This window comes from Cyprinus carpio, chromosome B15 (assembly GCF_018340385.1).
Source record: "Cyprinus carpio isolate SPL01 chromosome B15, ASM1834038v1, whole genome shotgun sequence".
Lineage (NCBI taxonomy): Eukaryota > Metazoa > Chordata > Actinopteri > Cypriniformes > Cyprinidae > Cyprinus > Cyprinus carpio.
In genome coordinates, this window is record NC_056611.1 from 17,064,179 (window position 1) to 17,086,231 (window position 22,053).

At 36.4% G+C, this 22,053-nt stretch overlaps 3 protein-coding genes across 7 annotated transcripts in view; 2 read left to right on the forward strand and 1 right to left on the reverse strand.

The window, feature by feature from the left end:
- Nucleotides 1–816: 816 nt before the first annotated feature.
- On the forward strand, nt 817–3,603 carry si:ch1073-145m9.1. Of its 2 annotated transcripts, none has more exons than XM_019116639.2 (7): nt 817–944; nt 1,050–1,143; nt 1,317–1,412; nt 2,188–2,300; nt 2,372–2,495; nt 2,725–2,897; nt 2,992–3,603. In XM_019116639.2, exons 1-7 carry the CDS (start codon nt 861–863, stop codon nt 3,052–3,054), a joined length of 747 nt encoding a protein of 248 aa, XP_018972184.1. In that variant the 5' UTR covers nt 817–860; the 3' UTR covers nt 3,055–3,603. The 2 variants fall into 2 exon arrangements, with proteins under 2 accessions (XP_018972184.1, XP_018972186.1); XM_019116641.2 differs by having other exon boundaries at nt 823–944; nt 1,053–1,143.
- Nucleotides 3,604–3,825: 222 nt separating this feature from the next.
- LOC109103259 (amyloid beta precursor protein (cytoplasmic tail) binding protein 2) lies at nt 3,826–14,147 on the reverse strand. Its single transcript, XM_019116637.2, has 13 exons — nt 13,768–14,147; nt 12,009–12,097; nt 11,546–11,697; nt 11,341–11,464; nt 11,075–11,243; nt 10,904–10,993; nt 10,754–10,821; nt 10,554–10,659; nt 10,332–10,456; nt 9,043–9,128; nt 8,642–8,832; nt 8,354–8,519; nt 3,826–7,474 (listed from the first exon to the last, which is right to left on the reverse strand). Exons 1-13 carry the CDS (start codon nt 13,903–13,905, stop codon nt 7,212–7,214), a joined length of 1,767 nt encoding a protein of 588 aa, XP_018972182.1. The 5' UTR covers nt 13,906–14,147; the 3' UTR covers nt 3,826–7,211.
- Nucleotides 14,148–16,688: 2,541 nt separating this feature from the next.
- The window catches only part of LOC109103565 (unconventional myosin-XVIIIa-like), a 102,217-nt gene continuing 96,852 nt past the window's right edge, over nt 16,689–22,053 (forward strand). For all 4 annotated transcript variants that reach the window (XM_042739531.1, XM_042739532.1, XM_042739534.1 and 1 more), the window contains exons 1-2: nt 16,689–16,832; nt 18,731–19,867. In XM_042739531.1, the coding sequence (XP_042595465.1) occupies nt 18,851–19,867 (1,017 nt within the window). In that variant the 5' untranslated portion in view covers nt 16,689–16,832; nt 18,731–18,850. The remainder of the gene's footprint in view (nt 16,833–18,730; nt 19,868–22,053) is intronic.

Below are 22,053 nucleotides of genomic sequence, written 5' to 3' on the forward strand. Positions count from 1 at the left end.
ATTTCTATTAATTTTATCACCCACCGAAATATAATTCAAATGTGATATTGAGTGTTTTAAGTACCTAGAAACTTATTGCAAGTAAATGCCTTTTTCGTAACGTTTAGCGTTATTCTAGCCTAGTATTAGGCTATTTACTATTATTTTCTTTATTTTATTTTTTACTGTGCTATTATAGCATTTATGTTCAGTCGGCCTATATTTGATCTTTTCCATTTTGATTATAATTCTAGTATAGGTTTCGTTATTTTGTAATGTGCTTTTGTCATTTGTCATTATTAGTTCTTACGTTTTTTACTTTATAATTTATATTTACATTAAGTCATTTAGCAGATGCTTTTTTCCACAAGTGACTTACAAATGAGTATAATAGAAGCACTCAAAACTAACAAAAGAGCAACAATATGTAAATGCAAATGACAAGTCTCGGTTAGCCAGAGACAAATTTTTATATAAACATAATATATCAAATAAAACATATAAACATAATTATTTTTGTTTTAATGTTAATACTTCAGCTTCAACTTATTTCAGTTAGTTTCCGAGGCAACATTTCAAGTTTTTAATCTGATATATATTTTAATTTATTTCAGCTTTATTTCAGTTAACGAAAACGTAAAGTCTTTGGTATCAGCAACAATCAGTAACAACACTGGTTTGGTCTCTTTAATTTTTCAAGAATGTGTTATCTATATAAAATCAGTTCTGACAAGTAATTAATGCAAATTTACCCTTGTGTACACATACGCATTTGGCGCTAACCTTTCATTAATCTTAATTAAACCTCACGAATTAATACAATCTTTCAGACTCTTATCTTTTAGCGTCCTCCTGTGGCATCTAGTGTCTGTGCAACACGAATGACGTTTATAAAACTTGTCACAAAGCCGGAAGAGAGTCCTGTTTATATCTGCCCTGCCATAAATGTCACACATAAAGAAGAGGTGAACTCTTTTGCAGTGATATAAATGTTTATGATCATAATGACATTTTAATTAGGTACTACTGTGCATATGAAGTCATTTAAATAAGATACGTGCTGTTTCCAGAAGACGGTGACTTTAGACGCGACGGCTGCAGAAGCAGAGAGGAGCAGCTGTGATATGGGATTTCATATCTTTTTCTTTGTACCCAATGTAATTGGTGAGTCAGAGTAATTATTACATGGCATCTGTGTATTTGTTGCAGCAGCAGAATTCGTTTTAAAGAATAAAAAATATTAGATCCCTCCAGCTACATTTACGACTTAGCCTATATTTAATGCACTGTAATTATGGTTTTATGCTATTTGTAAGGTAAAATGTTTGTTTTTATAGGTTATATTCGGATTCTTCTCGTTCTCATTGCCTGGATTCTGTATAGTGATCCAAGGAGTTTTGTGCCCTTGTATGTGTTATCAATTATATTGGATGGTAGGTAATTACATGAAAGCTATGGAAATAATAAATACATGCACTCTTAAATATAATGGCTCTATATTAGCATATAGTTCCATGAGGAATATTTATAATCCATGGAACCTTTCCATTGCACAAAACATTCTATTATTAGTCAAAGGTTCTTCACAATAATAAATAAATAAATTAAAAATGAAAACTGTTCACTGAAAGATTCTTTGAGGAAACCAAAATAGATCTTCTATATGGCATCGCTTTGAAAACCCCCTTTTGGAACCTTTATTTTTAAATCGGATATTATTATACTATTATTATGCTATAATATTATACCATAATACCAGCAAGGACAAAGACTGCTTAACAAGGGCCAGAAACACTGGGGGGCCTCAGTAAACTTCAAGAGGGCCACAAAATGTCTTAAAATGATTTAGAATAAATTACATAATATTTACAATGAAATATGATACAGTAATAAATTATATAAGTAACTAAAATTAATTATTATTCTTTTAGTTTTGTTTATTTTTTATGCATTTTTATATCCTTGCAGTTCTTTTTTTACTCTCTTCTATGCTACATAAATAAAACTTTACTTCCTTACTTTTTATTTACATAATATATTCTAAAAATATGTAAGTGCAGAATGTAACATGCATCATATTTCTTACTCTGGAGGAAAACCAGGAGCTTCTTGTAACACAACCTTTTATTTGTTCACTTATTAGTTTAAGTATATTTAAAGAATGTTAGTAACCACATTTATTGATTTATTATTTTATCTTTGGGCCAGGCGTGGATGGCTGGGCGGCCCGTCGGCTGCAGCAGACATCCAGGTTCGGAGCGTGGCTGGATGTGGTCATTGACAATTTAGGACGAGGCATGATCTGGAACATGCTTTATGAGGTATGTACTGTATGTTTGTCTCAATCATATCTGTATTAGTTTAAATGAGTTTGCTCTCTGTGCTTGTGAAGTGGGGCTGGCTGGTGTCTTCAGTGGAGTGGTGTGTATTTGTGTGCAACCACAATGCCAGAGGTGCCCAGTGGAAGAACTCGTTCACGGAGAGCCCAGTTTGGGTGCGGGCAGTGATGGCAAAAGGTATGGCAACAAGTTATTTCTTTCTTTTTAAACCGTAAAATGTTTGAAAGCACAGATGTATGTCTTTTCACATTGCACTTAACTCCATCGTCATTTTAAACCCCACTTTTAACCCAAGGTAGAGGAACGTTTCACAGTTGTTTTCATACACAAACCCCATTTACCTTGCGTTTAGAATGAACCATTTTAATATGAAAAGCCCTGATGAATGCTGTTATTCTTGTTGCAGGCTTCAAGACACCTTTGGGCATTCTGACAATAGCAGGCCTCCATGTTTTACCTGTGTGGCTGTATGGCTACCAGTACGAGGTGCTGTCGCAGACCCTCTTTGTCCCAAACTGGCTACAGATTCTGGGGATTCTGGTGCTGACAGCGGGACGCTTACTGAGCTTTGCAGTTGAGGTGAGGAGCATGTTTACTCAGCATTATTAATGTGCTTTTACTGTCACAATAAAGGCATTTATGTGTAAATACTACTGTTAATGTCATTTTGCAGATGTGGTGCATCGTAACCCATTTGAGATTCTTAATAGATGAAGAGGAAGAAAAGAAGAACTAGGGATCTCTAAAGGCTCATTTAGGATGTAGTAAGGGTTTCCGTTTGAAATTCATATTTACTGAGGCTTCTGGTCTCTGTTATATCTCTGTTACTGAGCTTGTTGAATGTCATTTATGGAAAAGAAAAAACAGTTTAGCAGGGAGTAATGTTGCAGGGATCTATTTATATTTTCTTGAAAACCCTAAAAAAGCCTCCTTTCCTTAACACTGCATTTAAGGACTCTGGCTATATATATGCTAGAGTCCTTAAATGCAGTTTTTATGAAAGGAGGATTTTTGCACTGTAACTGTTACATTATTATTCTTTTTTTTTTTTTTTTTAGAAATTCTTGATGCAAAAATTGCACTTTATGTATTTATTGTTTGGGACTTTTATTGTTTCTGCATTTCAAACAGTAATGTATGGCACTTGTAACAGTAAGGTCATGAGTCTGATTCTCAGGAAATGTATGAACAGATCAAATGTTCCTAGAAATAAGCATCTGGTAAATGCATAAATGTAAAAATAATCAATAGCTGTGCAAATAAAAGGTATTAATTTGAAATATAATTTTTTTGTATTCTTTTTACCGTCACTTTTGATCAATTTAATGCATCCTTTCTGAAAAAAGTATTACTTAAAATAAAAACTGAACAGTAGTGTATGATGAATTACATGAATAATCTTTCAAGGACAGATACAGTAATTTGGGATTTTAAAAAATGAAATATCTGGTCATTAATTATGACTATAGTGAAAAAGTGAGTAAAAATGTTCCAGACGTACACATGCTGAGTACAGTCTTTTATTCTTAATTTTTTGTTCAGTCACCAATCCATCCAAAAGAGTGTTTTTTTGTAGGATCCCGTTGCATACATTCAACTCATAGACTCAACATATCACACTGGCTTCAGGAACAGGTGGAGAATAATCATGTAAAGGCAAAAAATAAAGCAACTTTAATACTTCAGAAGCAATATTGCTCGTTGTAGTCTATTAGACAGCTCTATATTGTTTTTTTGTGTTAGAAGTAGTTACAGATTTTCACAATAGTGGATACAAATGAGTTTAATAATGATTTGGTGGTTACAGATGTACAGTGCACAGAAGACTCTACTGAGGGTGAGTTACATAAAGCCAGTGACTGAAGAGTATCCAAGCAGAGGCGCACTGTGGCACAGGTTACTGACATTTCCAGGGTCACAGTCAGTATCAATGTTAAAAAACGCAATTTTCCTCTTAGTCACTGGATTTGATCAAAAACTCTTCTAGAGTGTCTCCAATGAATATAGACAATAAAAGAAAGTCCTAAGAGATTACATCCACTCGTAGGTTGTTACTTCAAGGATTAGCCAATCGTCCTGAAACAGCACTTTGGCTAAATCACGTCTGAGGACTTCATAAAGATAATAAGCATCTAAAAGGCCCCACCGTATCAGTTATCAACCTTTAATTAATTTCTCCAGCTCTCTGAGGGCAGATTTTGAAGAAAAGTTGAAGTGACAGGGTTGCTTTTATTGTCAGAGGATGCTATTTATTAATTTCTGTGATCAGTTTAACACTTCAGAGTTGCCAAATTCATTATTTTTTTCTCTAAATTTCATGGGACATTTATTAACTGCTCAGTGTAAAATTTTATATATATATTTTTTGTCACTATGGAGCTCACTGGGACAATAACCACTTGTAGCTATGCATCTACATCTATATACATTTACTTAAACATGCAAAAATAGAGAACGTTTGACCCAGAAGCACCTTTGATTTTTGGGGAACTGTGGCCTATTCAGATGGAGAAGCAGTCTGGATTTGATCAACAGTGATCAACCATCTCTCTAACCATGAAATACCACTTGAGGTTGACAAATAAGCCCTTGAATCGACATTCAGAAGGAAGCAATCAGAGCTACGTTATAAATTCATTCAGCATCCACCAAGCTTACTTGTTCCCATGTGCATTATTTTCACATTTGATATTCATATTCCTAAACTCATCATCTGATATGGGAACTATTTACAGCACATAGTCAATGGAAATGCACTTACAAAGTTTGCAAGATCACAGTTTATTTGTTACAATATTCCATCTCTCTAACCAAGGCAAATTCCTGTCCTTACCTTGCTGCCTCAAGTATGGTATTAAAGGAACATCCACCCAAAAATGAATATTCTATCATTTACTCAAGCTCGTGTTTTTCCAAACCTGTATGACTTTCGCTCTTTTGTGAAACGTAAAAAAAGATGCTTTGAAAAAGATATCTCCAGTTCCCATTTACTTCCATTGTATTTCTGTCCATATACAGTGGAAGTCAATGGAAAACAAAACTATTCATTAATCAACATTCTTCAAAATATCTGTCCCACAGAAGAAAGAAATGCATACAGGTTTGGAATGAGACGAAGGCAAGCAAATTAAGACAGAAGTTTCATTTCAGGTGGACTTTCCTTTTTAAGACCACCTCATTCTTCATGATAAAACCTCAAACATAACAATAAAGGGATTTGTAAGGAGTCATAATGCGTGAATCTCTTGCTCTGTTTACGGGGCTAAAGGTGTTTGAAAAGCTGCAGGCGGAGGTTTCGTTCAAAGCAAGCTACTCAAAAAAAGCTGACAAAGCAGATCCCAGCCAGCTGAGAGTCCTTTAAGACTAAGGCTGGGACTTCAGCTCGATCTGGGGTCCTGGTGCTGCTGGCTAGGAGCTAAAATGTGGTGAGATACTAAAAGCACATTCTACATGACTGGCCTGCAGCAAGGCTTTGTTTCAGCAATGAGTTCTTTATGAAGGTGTGACAAAAGGATGCCAATTTAATCTGAATGGTCCTCATGCAAACTTGAAATGTTCTTCCTGTCAACTTGGTTGGGAGTCTGTGTGTCTTTTGGATATGGATTGAGAGTGGAGCGGCAGTGAAATGAGTCAGACTGATTGGTTTTGGAGTAGTACAGGTGCGTTCAGCAAATATTGCACTGCTGCTACACAATCGTGCGTGGATTCACACCCCTGTGCACTATACCGCAGGTTCCCCAGCAGGGGAGCCTCTTCACAATGGCAGGTGCTGTGCTCAGCCCTTTTCTCTGTGTGTCCAGTCAGCTGGCAGTGGGCCAGGGGTGTTAATCTACGCCGCCCGGGGCCGAGCTCTGAAAGGAAAACAACAACGGACCTGGGAAACCTGGTCTTGTAACTATCACCACTTCAGCTTATATCGTGTGTGTGTGTGTGTGTGTGTGTGTGTGAATAAGGCTCTGCTATGACAGAAAGCCAGCTTTGTGAACTCGTCCTCCCACTCGGTTTAGTTCATATTATGGCAATTAACTGTGGTCGCACACGTATTATTATTATGAACAGAAGTTATTTTGGCTCATCCGTCTGCAACGCTACACCTACAGGTTGTAGCATACCTTGCATATAAATTATTGGCAGTTTAAAATAAGCTATGTCAGTACTAAGTGAATACAAAACCAGAAGAGAAAGTTAAAACAAGGTATCTAGAGCAATCATAAACTCACTGGTCCGTAAATTCCACACGTGACATGAATTCTTAATTAAAAAAAGAAGCAAAAATAAACATAATGGTCCACAATGTAACATGGCTGGTCTCATTTTCCAGAGAGCACACAGGTAATCCTCAAATGCAAAGCTTTGCATAACATGAAGTCAAGCTCTAATCCTGGTGTTAATGGGGACATGGATGTCTACTGATGTTCCTTCACTCGGGTTTAATGAATGACTTTGAATCTCGTTCTGTGGGAGCTGCGCTGAGCAATTGCCTCCACAAATAGACAATGTGGTGATAAACAAAGTATTCCTGTAGTGTGGAGCAACTCTAAATAAAAAAAAAAAAAGAACAGAGGGGTGTGGAAGTTTTCAGTCTTTGTCGAACAGCACTGTTTTTTTTATTCAAGAAATGGTCGGGTTCTTCAAAGGAGAGTGAATGAATTCGACGAATGGTTGCTTTTCCATCATGAGTGTTAGCATGGTCACAAAGATGTCATGGTTTTTCTCCCATTTTAAGGAAATGGGCTTGGGGAGTTGCTGGTACAAGTGAATTGTCAGTCCTTGAGAATCTCAGGATAATAATCACACTCCCCGCCCATCTGGAGTACTTGTGAATAACTGGATGTGAGGGTGTGAAATGGGGGTGGGTGTGCACATCTAGGTTTCAGGTGGGCTTCCCGGCCATTAGCCCAAGCAGGGACGCCCGGCTCCGTGGCTCTGGGAAAGCAGGAAAGACTGCACCACCTGGTCTGTGGCCTGGGGGCTCGTGTTGACGTCCTCCAGCGCATCGGCTACCGCAAACTGCCTGTCCCTTAAACGGTTCCAGTTGGACAGAATATTGTGGTACTCAAAGACCTTCTCGTAGTTTCCAACTGAGTTGTACAGTTTTATCAGGCCTCTGTAGTCATATTCCAGTCCACTGTAACCCTCCCCGAACAGTTTCTTGCCTGTAGGAAACAACAGACATGTGGTTATTATGTTTAGGTTAAGAACATGATTCTACATTTGAAGATAAAGCACAAGCATTCTGGGTCAGTAAAAATATATTACCGTTTACACAAAAATATTAAGCAGCACAACACCGACAATAATAAGAAATGTTTCTTGAGCAGATCGAATTTGAATATTAGAATGATTTCTGAAGGATCATGTGACACTGAAGACTGGAGTAATGAAAAAAATTATATTTTAAAATATACAAACATAGAAAACAGAAATTTTTAAATGGTAATAAGTTATCTCAATATTACTGTATCTTTGAACAAATAAATGGAGCCTTTGTGAGCATAAAATCATTTTTAACAGTACTATAAATTATCCACAATTAGTAATGGAAGATTTTGAAATTGTGGCAAATACAGATTCATAATTATTTTCATGATAAATGGCAGATATTACAGTTGACTATTATTTTATCTAAACAGACTAAGAATAAAACATGAAACTAAAACAAACCCTTTTAAATTTAAAAGTGAATTTAGGCATTACAACATGGTTATTTTTTTCCATAGTTTTTAACTATAAACATTATTTTAAATTAAAATATAAAAATGAATTGAAATCATTAATTAAAAAATACATTAAAAAATAAAAAATAAACTGTTAATCTTTTTTTAAAAAAAAAGCTATTTAAGCATTAGATGACAGCAAAGATAAATGTCATGTAAAAACAGTGGAAATGAGCATTACAATTAAATATCCAATTTTGGCCGAATTATACATTCAATATTAATGAATAATTTACAAAAAGAAAGAGGTCAGTAACTGATGGTACAGATATCATGCACTCCCACCCAAAATATGTTAATGACAAACGTAACCCTCACCAATAGCGATGGAACGCAAGTACAGACGCTCTGCGTCATCATACTGATTCATGTCGTAGTTGTAGAGCGAGGCCAAGTGTCCCACTGACAGAGCCACCTCATAGTCCTCCTGTCCCAACAGCTGCTCCTTGATCTGAATGGCCTTGATGTGCATCTCTTCTGCCTCCTGCATTACAAATCACACCATGGAAAGGTGTTGTGAGTAGCAGAAAACAAAAACACACAGCTTGCACAATGACCCACTATTACTTATACTACAGGTTTAAATAAAGAATAATTAATAAGCACCTTGAATTTGCGCATGGATTGGTAGAGGCGGCCCAGGTTCCCGTAGTGTTTTGCCGTCTGAACGTTGAACTCTCCGAAAGCTTTTTTGGCCAACTGCAGGGAGGAGAGGTGCAGATCATGGGCCTCCTGCAGGAGGCGTTCCTCGGTTTCTTTGTTATGGCAATCAATGGCGATCTCCTCCAGGATTAGGGCTTGAGATGGAAGAGCAGAAATACAAATTAGCTTGACGTAATGTGATTTTTAAACACATGAAAAAAAAAAAACACAACATAAACAAACTGAATGATGAGTGTAAAGATAATACTACTTTGAACTGTCAAGGGCCATCTCAATGTTGCCATTCCAGTAATGCAGCTGTGAATGAGAAGAGTTATGAAAGCTTTTCAAAGTGCTAGTCTCACCTTTCACCCTCTTGGATGAGGCCAGCAGCAGATGGTCTTCAGGGAGAATGTGAGTTATGATGTCTATGGCACGTTCTGCGTGGAATCTAAAAGCAAAATTCTAAGTATGAAATGGGTACATGTTATTCGATAAACACTTCCATGAAAAAAAGCCCCACAGAGGACAAAACAGTTCTACAAGAACATCTTAATTGTGATAAAGTTTAGGGCAACTACTGGTCATCTGTGTCATGGACTTCATAACACTCAAGGGACAAATAAAATGGTATAAAAGTTCAAATGGAATTAGTTGCAACCAAAATACTGTTTTGTCTGGGTATGAACAGAGCAATGTGGCAGCTTGCTTTTGAAGAATTGACTCACAACACCAATTCAATTATTCATATTTTCATGGTGATCTAATAAGGATGTTTATCTTTTCAACAAAACAGCAATGCTATTTTGCCTCTGACCTATTACGTATTGTTCAGTGTTGTCTAACAAATTCTGTTTTTGCAGCAAAGAGTCCCATTAAAAAAATATATATATATGAATTACACACACATACACACACACACACACACACACACATACATACATACATACATACATACATACATACATACATACATACATACATACACATATATATATATATATATATACATATATATATATATATATATACACATAATATACCTATATATATACCTATATACATATATACCTATATATATACCTATATATATATATATACCTATATATATATATATATATATATATATATATATATATATATATATATATATATATATATATATATACCTATATATATACCTATATATATATACCTATATATATACCTATATATATACCTATATATATATACCTATATATATATATATATATATATATATATATATATATATATATATATACCTATATATATATATATATATATACCTATATATATATATATATATATACCTATCTATATATATATATATATACCTATATATATATATATATATATACCTATATATATATATATATATATACCTATATATATATATATATATATATATATATATATATATATATATACTATATATATATATATATATATACCTATATATATATATATATATACCTATATATATATATATATATATATATATATATATATATATATATATATATATATACATATATATATATACACATACACAAATTATGGTTCAAAATGATATAAAATAATAATTTCTCTGAACATGTAACTAATGTGCCCAGGACGGGATTGAGATACTCACAGTGCATTGTCGAATTTACCAGAGCTGTACTGATGGACGTAGGACGAATACGCCAGGTCCTCATGTGCAGTTGCAACATGAATATTCTTTCCTCCAAACACTGACTGCCGAATATCTAGTGCAGTCTGAAGGTAAAACACATCAATAACAAGTACATCACAAATAATCTTTCAAAGAATGAGAAAATCCTTTATTTATACTTTTTTGAAATTCTTGGCTCACCTGGTAAATGGCCACTGATTGACAGATATTATCCACATTTAATAGATAAAATCCATAATCTAGTAGTGTATCTGAGTATTTTGGGTGCTTGTGCCCAAAATGCTCCCTGAAAATAAAATGTGGAAATACATAGGCGTCAAACAGAACAAAATGTCAACACCACACATGCTTAAAAAAGAAATACGCTTGATAGTGCTTACCGTGCCAAGAAGACTGCATGTTTTATCAGTTGTTCAGCTTTCCTAAACTCCCGCTTAACAACACATGCCTGCAGGGATCAATATTAATTTTTTAATGGAAAAGCAGTTCACATATATTTAGCAAAACTCAAATATCTAACAATCACTGACCTTAGAGGCTTGTCTGAGAACATCAACTACTACTTTCACAGGTAAGCCAACTGTGATCTCCCTCATAGCCTCTATACACCACCTATAAGCCTGAAACACATTAAGAACACATTAAGATGTAGAGCAGCCATTCCTCAAACAGACCTCTGGGATATTTGCAATGGGACTTACCTCATCATAGTGGCTTTTGGCAAAGAGTAGGGCACACAGTTCTCCATACAGGGCAGCTTTATTAGCTTGATGGCCGTGTTTGGCTAGTTTGTCCATGTAAGACTGAGCCAGTTTAAAAGTTTCTTCTCCCAGGTGGTATTTGCAGTTACCATTACGCACATGAAGTAACCTGGCATACAAATTCCACAATAACACATTAATAAGATACTAATACAATTTACTCATCATTTAGAGCTAGAAGAGACTCAAGCTGACCATTCACTCACCTCACACAACACTCCACTGCACGATACCAGTGAAGAACCTCATCGTGTAATGTGCACAGCTGGAGGCAAGACAGGAAGACTTTCTCTGCATCTCCATACCAGCCGGCATCTGATAAAAAGCCACCTGATATCCAAGCAAAGTATTATTGCAACAGCTTCTTATTACAAGCTGAAAAAGCAGAAAAGTGAGCCACATCAGCCATACCTAAAACAAAGCCAAACTGTATAGCTTTCTCTTTCACATGCGCATCTGACTCTGCGATGTATGAACATCGGCGGCTGAAAGAGTTGGCCAGGACTGAAGCAACCTTTACACCGTGGTCCATCAGAGCCTGGAAGCAGTGGTGTAGGAGGTGCCTGTGAAAGAAAATATGTACTTAGTCTTTCATAGAAGTATCAATAGAGCCTTATGAAAAATATTTTGCATGCACATACTGCATATACTGTATATGTATATACAAGTTGCTTTTTTAGGGTGATGGTATTGGGATGTTTCTTTAACTTCAAGCAATGTCAAATACTTTATAATTCATATTAGATCACTACTGGTGGACCAATATAGTTTTTAAATCAAAGCTAATATCTAGAAAGCAGGATGGCTCATATAATGCAAATATACACAATACACTACTGTTTAAACGTTTGTAGCCAGTAATATCACCAAATACCTTTTGTCAGAGGCCCTGAGGACTTTGGCGAAGACCTCCAGCTCACAGAACTCCCCTCCCAGCTGGCAGAGCCGGCCTTGCTGGTAAAGCTGGAACACATGAAGAAATGTGAGACTGCTGACCCTATTGTACATGTGACACAAAGACAACTCAAGCCTTCCCTTGGGGTGCCAAGAGCCAGAAAACCAGGAAAAGTAGCCTTTATGAAAACAGAATGTACAATCAGGAAGAGTTTGTGCAAGACCAATACGTATGCCAAAAACATTTTGTTTGTGATATGGCACGTCTGGTATCCGACACCAAACAGCCTGACTGTACAAAGCTGTGAAAAACATAATGCAAAGATTAAATGGTTAACAGAGTAAGCTAACCCTTATTTTATATTTGAGGCTAAATATAGCCTTTTTGACTCCAAGGCCCCAAACTGTCCACAACAATATTCAAAAGTCCCATAACTTAACAGTATTTCTTGATACACTGAAAAAGGATTACAATTTTAAAATATTTGTGTACTTACAATTTCTACCCGAAAAAATATTTTAGAACTTGGCATAACTAGATAAAGTATAATATGAAGTACATTACATAAAAATTGAGTAATACGTTTTTATTAATGTACATGATTTTTCCACATCAAGAAATAATACTTCAAATTTAGTCTATTTCATTATGTTATGATGTATATATATATATATATATATATATATATAAAAATGAAAGTGGCATTGGTCTAATCACATATTTCCAAACCTCAATATCCAAAAAGGCTAATCAAATAAAAGAGTTAAACAGGTTGCACTAAGTGGCCTCAAAACACATGAAAAAATGTGTTATTGTGTAAACTATAAATTATTTTATAGTTTTTAACATATTTCTCATGAAGATTAAATAGGGGTAAAATAAGTAATTTGGTGGTTTCATACATAAATATATGCAGTAGCACTTAACAATGAGTTTCCATTAGTTGACATTAGTAAAACCAGTAGCTAACATTAACTAACAATATTTTTTATTATTCTGTTAATTAAAAAAATAAATAAACTTTATTTTTAGTTCATGTAAGCTCACGGTGCATTAAATAATATTAAGAGATCCAACTAGATTTTAAAAAATGTATTAATAGGCTACATGTTGAAATTATCATTAAATACAATTAATTTATGTTTCAGAAGTATTTTTAATTTTAGTTCATGTTAACAAAAGGGACCTTATTAAGTGTTACCATGCCTCTATTATTTTGTCTAATAAGTGTCTTTTATAGTGTAGAGCGTTTATTAACTTCTCACAGTGGTTGGTGACAAACCATTCAAACCACAGATGTCAGTTGTCTTATCTTATGAAGTCGTTAGAAACACGGTTTGAATACTCACATAACATTATAAAAACGTATTACACTGGGCTCGTACCCATAAATAAGGTAAACAGGGTAAAAAGAGAGATGTCACTGTGTTATATAGCTAACTAGTCTTGACTCAGAGAGCTGTATCTCATACAGCAGTAACGTTAGATAAGGTACACGCAAAGATAACTGGAACATAGTGTCCACTTCCACCAGCCTTCATCCAAACTGCCACACAGACACGAGTGGGCTGTCAAAACAGAAAACCTGACCGGTTAAATCGTCTGGTAGCTCGAGCCTCTCCTAACCAGCGCTCCACTGAGAGGTCGCTTCAGTTTTTGTTAGCCGAGCTGCTAGTAAAAAAGTGTCTGATGCGTTTGACGTTTGTTCCGCACTGAACCCATTCGCTTTCCTTCTTACCTTGTAGTACACATCAAACTGTATATTTTCAGGCAGAGAGCGGATGTCCCGTCGCGATCGGCCGTAGTTGTCGACCACGGCTGAGATAGCGGTGTTGTACAGGGTCTCAGGGATCCATTCCAGCTCAACCGCGGCCATGTTGTTTTCTTTCACTAAATCCAACCACAGCCCCCCTCTTCCACTCCTACTTTCACCTCCTTCGCTACCTGATCGAGGTAAAACTCTTTACTCTGATGCTCCTCATACACCCCCGCAGCTGGAAGCGCTTTTTGAGATCGAAACGGACTGTTATGATAGAGAACACAACCCTAAGGTTATGCTCTCATGTTTAAAGCTCATCCCCGATCGAAATGCCCCGCCCACTCTATGACACTTTGGGCGATGACGTAGAGCTAGAGCTCAGTGAACGCGCATTTGACTGTAGTGTAGTTCAGTGCAAGTCCGCGCTGTTACCGCGGGTTGATGCGACCCAAGTAACGTGATATTTATCCTCTGGAATGCGAATTTTACCAGAATAACCCCGCAAAAAACGTGTATTTTACCCCCGGAACGCGATTTTTACAGGGGAACCCCTCTAAACAGACTGGGCTAGTTTTGAGTAGCAATTCTGCGAGTTTTGTCGTGAAAACCTGGCAACCCAGCTGTAGTTCAAAAATAACGGCCGCTGCAGTGTTGCCAAGTCCTCAGTTTTCCCGCGGAACTGGGCCACTCTGTTTCACAAACGAGGCTTCGCTTTAGCCAGGACTAGGTCTTAGTTAAGATATTTAACCAACTTTTACAAAAATGCCCGGTGGGGGTGGTCTTCAGATTATGACGCGTTGCGCTCTGTCTCTAGGCCTACATATAAAATATATTTATTTTATGGGAAAATGGATTAAAATGATTGATAAATCCTGACCTATATTGGTTGAAACATCAAAAAAGGTCAAATTAAAATGCATAAATAATTTTAAACCATTCAGCAATCAAAATGACACAATATTTAAAATAATAAAATATTGTACTAGTTTACCTGCTCATCATGTGACCAATAGCCGATATCAGAAAAAAAAGTGAACATTGACTGAACGTGTTGTCAAATCCTTGAAATATTTACTTAAAATCTCAGGGGATCTTAGGCTACTTCAAGAAAATATTTTAGGTCAAAGGGGTTCGGCTGACAAAAAAATTGAAAACCCATCCCAAAAAATACAAAACATACATCATTTCTCTACTATTTATACAAAGACCAAGCCAACAAAAATAGTTTTCTCATAGGCTTTCTGGTTTATTATGTTTTCGCGGTTGTTTTAAGTAGACTACGTCATTGACAATGGCAAAATATTATTATTTTGTATTGATACAAATATATGTCAGAATACAACAGAGATGTTGTAAGAGACTCCCTTGTAAGAGACTTTTTTGCTCATAGGCATCACCTTGGCTAGTAAAATTCATTTTGCAGTAGCAGACAATTCTTTAAAATCTCAGTTCTTGTTGTATGTAACACCTAGTGAAATTAAATGAATGGATGCCATTAGTCTGAATGTTATTTCTCTGACTAGATCTCAAACTGTCTCCTTTATATGATATGAATTAAGTATTGCTTTGTGCCGCTGATAGTATCATGCATCCTATTTTATATCTCATTAGTATAACTGTTACCATTATTTCTCATTATTTTTAATGAAGTACTTAAAAACAATTGTTTCACAAATTACCCCATCCACCTGAATAATTGTGTTAGACCATAATGCACTATGAATAAAATATATACAAAAGTATACAGTTATGATTAATAACATAATAAGCTCAAAACCAATTACAAGTACAAAACAAAATATAATTAGGCTGATTTGTGAGCATTTTAAACATTGATGATCACTTAAAATTGCAAACTTATTTTTCAGATGTGTCACTATAATTGTCAGGTCATTTTATAAAAGAAAAAGGTCCTCACAAGTGTTGTCAAACTGGTGTACCAACACATATAGTGCTATATATGATGGTATTTAGAAGCTTAACAATAACAGCTGGCAAAAGGTCAAGGTATTAGATAGTGATCTAATTAAGAAGACCATGACCCCAAGATCTCGTTTCACAAGTTTAATCCCACAAGACTGTACCTGTGTTATTTTAGGATTATTTATATAATATTTAAATATTTATTAATATGAATTAGCATTTTATTAACATGATTTTTTTTTAAAATTTATTTTCAGTTTTTATTAACATTTTATTTTAATTATTGTGTAATTTTGTTATGTGCTTTTGCCATTTTTATTAGTTTTCTAATATTTCTATTTAGTTTTCATTTATTTTTATTTAGTTAGTTATTTACTTGTCAGTTAGTAATGTCAGTGCTTCAAAAATATTTTATTGATATTGTAAATAAGCTTTTATTTTATTTTTTATTTTATTTTAATTATTGTGGAATTGAATTTAGTGCTTTTGTTTTTTCATTAGGTTTTTTTTTATATTACTATTTAGGTTTATTCTATTTTTATTTTAGTCACAGTTTTAGTTTAGTTTTTGCTTTTTTATTTTCTACCAGTTTATTACCATAAATGCTTCAGATTAAATGTAACTTAATTTGTTTGCAAGGCAACAGTTCTATTTTTCATTTATTTTAAGTTTTTCGTCCAATATTTATATTTAATTTCATATTTATTTCAATGAACAATAGTAGTTTTAGTTAATGATAAGTTATAGTTTTAGTTAATTTAGTTAAGTTTTAGATGACCTATCTAATCAAGACCCTTATATACATCCCTAGATCTATTCTAAGATGATTTTACAGCTGATGACCACCAAAAGCAAAACGAAACAATCGATTGTTATTATTCTATTATTATCCCAATCAATTCCTGCGGCATTGACTTCTGCAGCTGTAGTTCCTAACGCAGACAGCAGGTGTCGCCGTTTCTTCTCGCTAAACAATAAGCAGCATGAGGCCAACCTACCGCCTTTATCACTATATATTTACAACAGTGCTCTCGCCTGCTCACGTTCAGCTGCGCCCATCTAGAGGATAGAGCGAACAGAAACAATACCGTTCCCTGCCAAAAACTGGATATCTCAAAACGGTGAGTGCAGCCGACTTTTATGTATATATACATTTATGTTTAAATTCCGTAAACGAGGTATTATCCAGTTATTTCCAGAAGGTAAAATCTCATGTCAGGGATGTGAGCGTGGGATCAACAGCAGTCCGCTGCTGGATATAGAGGCGAAGAAAGACCCTTATCAGCCACTTACTCATGCTAACTGTAGCCGGACGATTGTTACATTCACTGTTCATTAGCAACCTTGCGGGTTTATAGGTTCGGTAGTTTCTCGCTAAAATCTGTATACCCTGGTGGTCTGCGTTTAACAGTCTCACTCCGTGTCCAGCTAATTTAAAGGCTTAGCGGCTGATCTTGAGCGTTAGCGTTTGGCTTTCCTCCCGCAGATGATTGACGAGTCTTTCATCGCTTGACTGACCGGGCACATTTATAAACGAAGGTTTCTTGTCCTAACGTGCTTCTCTTCAAAGTGACTCTCGCCTGGCTTTTATCCGTCTGGTCTTTTAATGCGCCAATGATACATTGTTAGCAAACCGCTGGCTTCTACAGTACATTGTAACAGAATTCCTAATTATATTGTAGTAGTCCTCACTTTCCTTTCATGTCAACGGTCAAGTGCAAGTCCATCTGTTTATAAACAACAGTACTGAAATGAATCATTAAATTCATTCTTACAGAAACTGACAATGGTAACAACAGTCTCCAAAATTACATAGTTAATACAACGATTGATTACTGTACAACCTTTCTTTCATTGCCATGACTGTATAGTTTAATATAATGTTACCACAATTATTGTATAGTAGATAAACTTACATAACACAGTCTAAAGATGTCTACTCACAGTCTAACACAGTCTACTATCCTCCAAAAGCATAGGGTCAATAAGTTTTTTTGCTCAGCAAGTATGCATTAAATTGTTTAAAAGTGATAGCAAATACATTTATTTTACAGAAGTGTTGTATTTTAAATAAATGCTCTTGAATTTTGGAAACTGGTTACCATAGCATTTTTTTTTTTATAGGAGACTTTCTTTTTCAAGCTAGTTCAAACATGCTGAGCATGTTCAAACCCCACGCCAGGGGACAAAAATGAAGCGAATAATCTGTGCTATAAAGAAACTGATGCTGATGAAAATGAAAATGAGAATAACTAATGCACTGAGCGTTAGCAGCATTATTATCATAATTAATGTTGATGCCTTAATTGTTTATACAAGCTAGGGTTCACTAGTATTTTTTTGCATTTGTATTTTAATGTTGAACTCAAATTATGTATAGTACTAGAACTAGTAGAGTAGGTAGTATTAGGTAGTATCACGTTGCATTAAGCGTGCTTTGCATAAAGCCTTTTATGGGGAAGAATTGCCTGAATTGCCTTCCTGTATTATGGGGAAGAATTTGGCCCCTTGTTAATGGAACTTGTTTGGATGATGAAGTCTCCTGCTGGTGGGAAAATAGGAATGTTAGAGGCCCGTGGCTTATATAGCACCTCCCTAATGCTTTAAACCCGGTTTGTTTCACATCCTTATAGTGAAATAATAATACATTATCTTCATTGCTCTAAAACCAGTCAGTTTTGCTTTTCTGGGGTGCATTTCCCAAAAGCATTGTTACTCTATTCCACTGAACTCTATTGGTAATGATGGAACTTGTGACCATAAGTTGCTTTTGGGAAACGCACCCCTGGTAAATATTGTCATGCTACATTATGATGCAGAAGTTTGTTTCTTGTGTGAAGGCCATTCAATGATTTCTACATAATTAGGCTTTACTTTTTCACAAAATGATTGCATATTGTAAGGCATTTGTAGCTCAGTAGGAAATTATGACTTGACTGGCGTCTAAAAGAGTCTAATTGTGTAGAGAAACATGAAAAATGATACAATTATTGATGTTATGTTATTTTTCTCTTTCCAGGGAGCCATAATTAATCCATTCTGGATGTACAGAAGCCACTCTGTCTCTGTATGGAAAAATCGCTTACTTGTGAAAACATTGGTGCTTCTGTAGTGGAACGTAGACTAATTTGGGGACAGTATGTTCAACTTGATGAAAAAAGACAAGGAGAAGGATGGCGTCAGGAAGGAGAAAAAAGACCGGAGGGAACGGATGTCAGCAGCTGAGCTCCGAAGCCTGGATGAGATGAGCATGAGACGGGGTTTCTTCAACCTCAACCGGAGCTCCAAACGGGACTCCAAGAACAAGTTGGAGATCTCGAACCCGATACCTATTAAAGTCGCCAGCAGCACTGAGCTCAACCTGACCGACATAGAGTCGGATGGCCTCAGTAACCGCAGCAGCATGGTCCTGGATGCAGATCAGCTAAGCGCGGCCAGTTCCAGTGACGATCTGAAGGGTGATTATGGCCAAGATGGCCACCGGAGCTCTGTCAAGGAGCGGGCGGCCAGGTTCGGCTCCCTCGCCATGCAGAACTCGCAAATGGGTTCGATCATGAAGCGCTTCTCCTTTTCTCAGAGGAATAAAGAAGAAAGTCCATCCGAAGGTTCCACACCTTCTGGGCAGAACTCGGCTGCCCCGTCTCCACAGGTAGAAAGCAAGATCTTTGACCCCCAACGTAAACCAAGTCTCCAGCATCATCAGCAACAGCCTTCTACTGGGAAGAAAGTGCAGATTCCTGAGATTGTGGATAAGACGTTTACAGCAGACCTCCGCTTGCCTGCTGTAGTGCCACCACAGACGCCCGAAGTTCGGGAGCTGGTTCTCCAGAGGCGGAACACTGGAGATTTTGGGTTCTCCTTGCGGCGCACCACCATGTTGGACCGTGGCACGGATGGAGGGGTATATCGCAGAGTGGTCCACTTTGCGGAACCAGGTGCTGGTACCAAGGACCTGGCTCTTGGGTTGGTTCCCGGAGACCGGCTGGTGGAGATCAACGGGCGAAATGTGGAGAACAAGAACAGGGATGAGATCGTGGAGATGATTCGGCAATCAGGCGACACGGTTCGGCTGAAAGTTCAGCCCATCCTGGAGCTAAGTGAGCTGAGCCGATGCTGGCTGAGGAACACCGAAGGGCTGCGGCGGGAAGCATTTGACGTAAGTCCACACTTTCCCTCTCTTCTCTCGTTCATGATCACAGTCTTTCCAGGCAACTCCCCACAAGCCTGCCCAGCTCTTACACATGTGGAGCCAACTGGCTCTTCTCGAGAGTACAAGCACATCATTTAAGATGAACATGTTCTTGTGCAACAGGAAGCGGATTCCTTTCCAGGATGAACATCTGTCACGATGTGTCTAACAGAATCTTTTCTTCCTCCAGCTTTCCACAAGCGATGACTTTAATGACAGGCTTTGAAACAGTTTTGTTTGTGTTTTTCTTTGCAGTTGTTGTGTAATAGTTGGACACAGTGCGACATTAAATTCAGAATTTTCCACATGGAAATTTCACATGCAACAGCACACAGTTCACAGTTTAGTTTTGGTATGTAACTATAAATTGCACTTGCTGTTGATGCTGGTCAGGCGCATTTTCTTGTGTGAGAAGAGTGGGATGAATGGGCATTTTTCCTTGACGGAGGGAAACCATTGAAACTTATCGGTCATGTTATGCGCTGCTTCCTTGTTGGATAGCAGATAAGAAAGGCACTTTGGGGTAAATGTTTTATTTTCTCTAGGATGGGTGGAGGTTGTGTTTTTATTAACTAGCATGTGTGCCACTACTTGGCTGGGTCCAATCTGGCCTGCTGTCGTGCCAGGTTGCACATGTTGATGCTGAGACGACTCACAAAGCTTCCTCCTACAGTAACTGCTGAGGGCATTATGTAAGACTCTTTGATAACTAGACTCATTGGATTCCTAGCATTTAGCAGTGTTCTTTGCTTGTTTGGAAAACAGTACATTCAATTAACATACTCTTTTGCTGAGTAACATGCAGTTAGGAGACCTCGATAATTTGTTAAAAGGTATTCTGTAGCTGTCTGTGAAACATGATAGTGCCCAACAGAGAGGTGTGACACACAAGTGAGCTTTGAAACTGTGAATCAGAGTGCATCTGAATCATTCAATGTGTTTGTGTGGGGAAGAAAGGTGTTGGCTGTTTAATAATTATTTCCTTCAGTTTGCTGTTTGCTGGCAATTACAAATTTAAATGGTCCCTTTGCAGATACTGCATTTCTCTTCAGGGGGTTTACAGTTCTCTAAGGGTTCAGGAGAATGTTGCTGTTGGTTTACAAGATTGTGACAGAAATGCAATGATGACCAATTAAATTGACAAATAAATGTAAATATTAAATAACATTTATTGAGTTTGAGTAATGATTTATTAAAATATTAAATAAATCAGATAAATTTAAATAAACAAATTAGTGGTCGACCGATGTTGTTTTTTTGACAGCCAATGCCGATATTTGAGAGTACATCCAAATAAAAGTCCTGCCTCAAACACATCAGCCAAACAGAAAAGCTTATCGGCCAATGCCTATATTTGAAAAATGCCAAATATCGGCCGATATATCGGCCTTTGCAATGATTGGTTGACCACTAAATCTAATTATTAAATAATTAAATTACAAAATGATTTAATTACATTGCTCAAATGCAAAGTTCATATATATTAAAAGGTTTGTGTTACAGTTTTAGAGGGTCTGTAATGTAAATAATCTAGGTGATATTGGCCATTTTCTGACTTTAAACTCATTAAACACGTTTTAGAGTAAAACGATCTGCTATTTACACATGTAACAGCTTTCCTTCTTTTATCTGTATTGCTACAATTCTGTTGTCAACACAAAATGCTGTTATCACTGTGTGAAGTAATTTTTGTTTTTGCGTCTCTGTCCAATTTGGCGACATTTCTTTCTACACTGCAGATAAGCACAGTATTTAATGTACAACTAAACTGTGTTGAGTAATTGCTTCAGCTCCTTCAGAAACTCTTTGACAGCAGACATATGTCATAGTGCTTTAACACATACATGCTCAAACATCTATTCTTACAGCTTACGAATTACAATTAATTGAAGTCACCTAAATCGAAAACATCTGTTGTATTTACAGATGTTTTTTTTTTTAAATTTGTCAGTGGTTTGGTTGTGAAAAATGATGAATCCCTGGCTTTGACAGTTATTTTTGTAAAATGTTGGCCACATGATCATTTGGGTTGAGGAATAAAGAGTGTTAAAAGGAGTCCTAAGTGTTTTTGTACATGTTGAAACAGACCCTGGACTTTTTGTAGTCAGTCATGGCCTAGAGCAGGTGAAGAGCAGCTGTACTTCTGCAGGCTG

Excerpts from the sequence above, each read along its gene's own strand:
- si:ch1073-145m9.1 (XM_019116639.2), top strand. The coding sequence starts at position 861 with ATGACGTTTATAAAACTTGTCACAAAGCCGGAAGAGAGTCCTGTTTAT. Across the intron at positions 2,301-2,371 it reads TCTGGAACATGCTTTATGAG|TGGGGCTGGCTGGTGTCTTC; the intron begins GTATGTACTGTA and ends GTGCTTGTGAAG. Across the intron at positions 2,496-2,724 it reads GCGGGCAGTGATGGCAAAAG|GCTTCAAGACACCTTTGGGC; the intron begins GTATGGCAACAA and ends TTCTTGTTGCAG.
- LOC109103259 (XM_019116637.2), bottom strand. The coding sequence starts at position 13,905 with ATGGCCGCGGTTGAGCTGGAATGGATCCCTGAGACCCTGTACAACACC. Across the intron at positions 11,244-11,340 it reads GCAGTGGAGTGTTGTGTGAG|GTTACTTCATGTGCGTAATG; the intron begins GTGAGTGAATGG and ends TTTGTATGCCAG. Across the intron at positions 10,660-10,753 it reads CATGCAGTCTTCTTGGCACG|GGAGCATTTTGGGCACAAGC; the intron begins GTAAGCACTATC and ends TTTTATTTTCAG.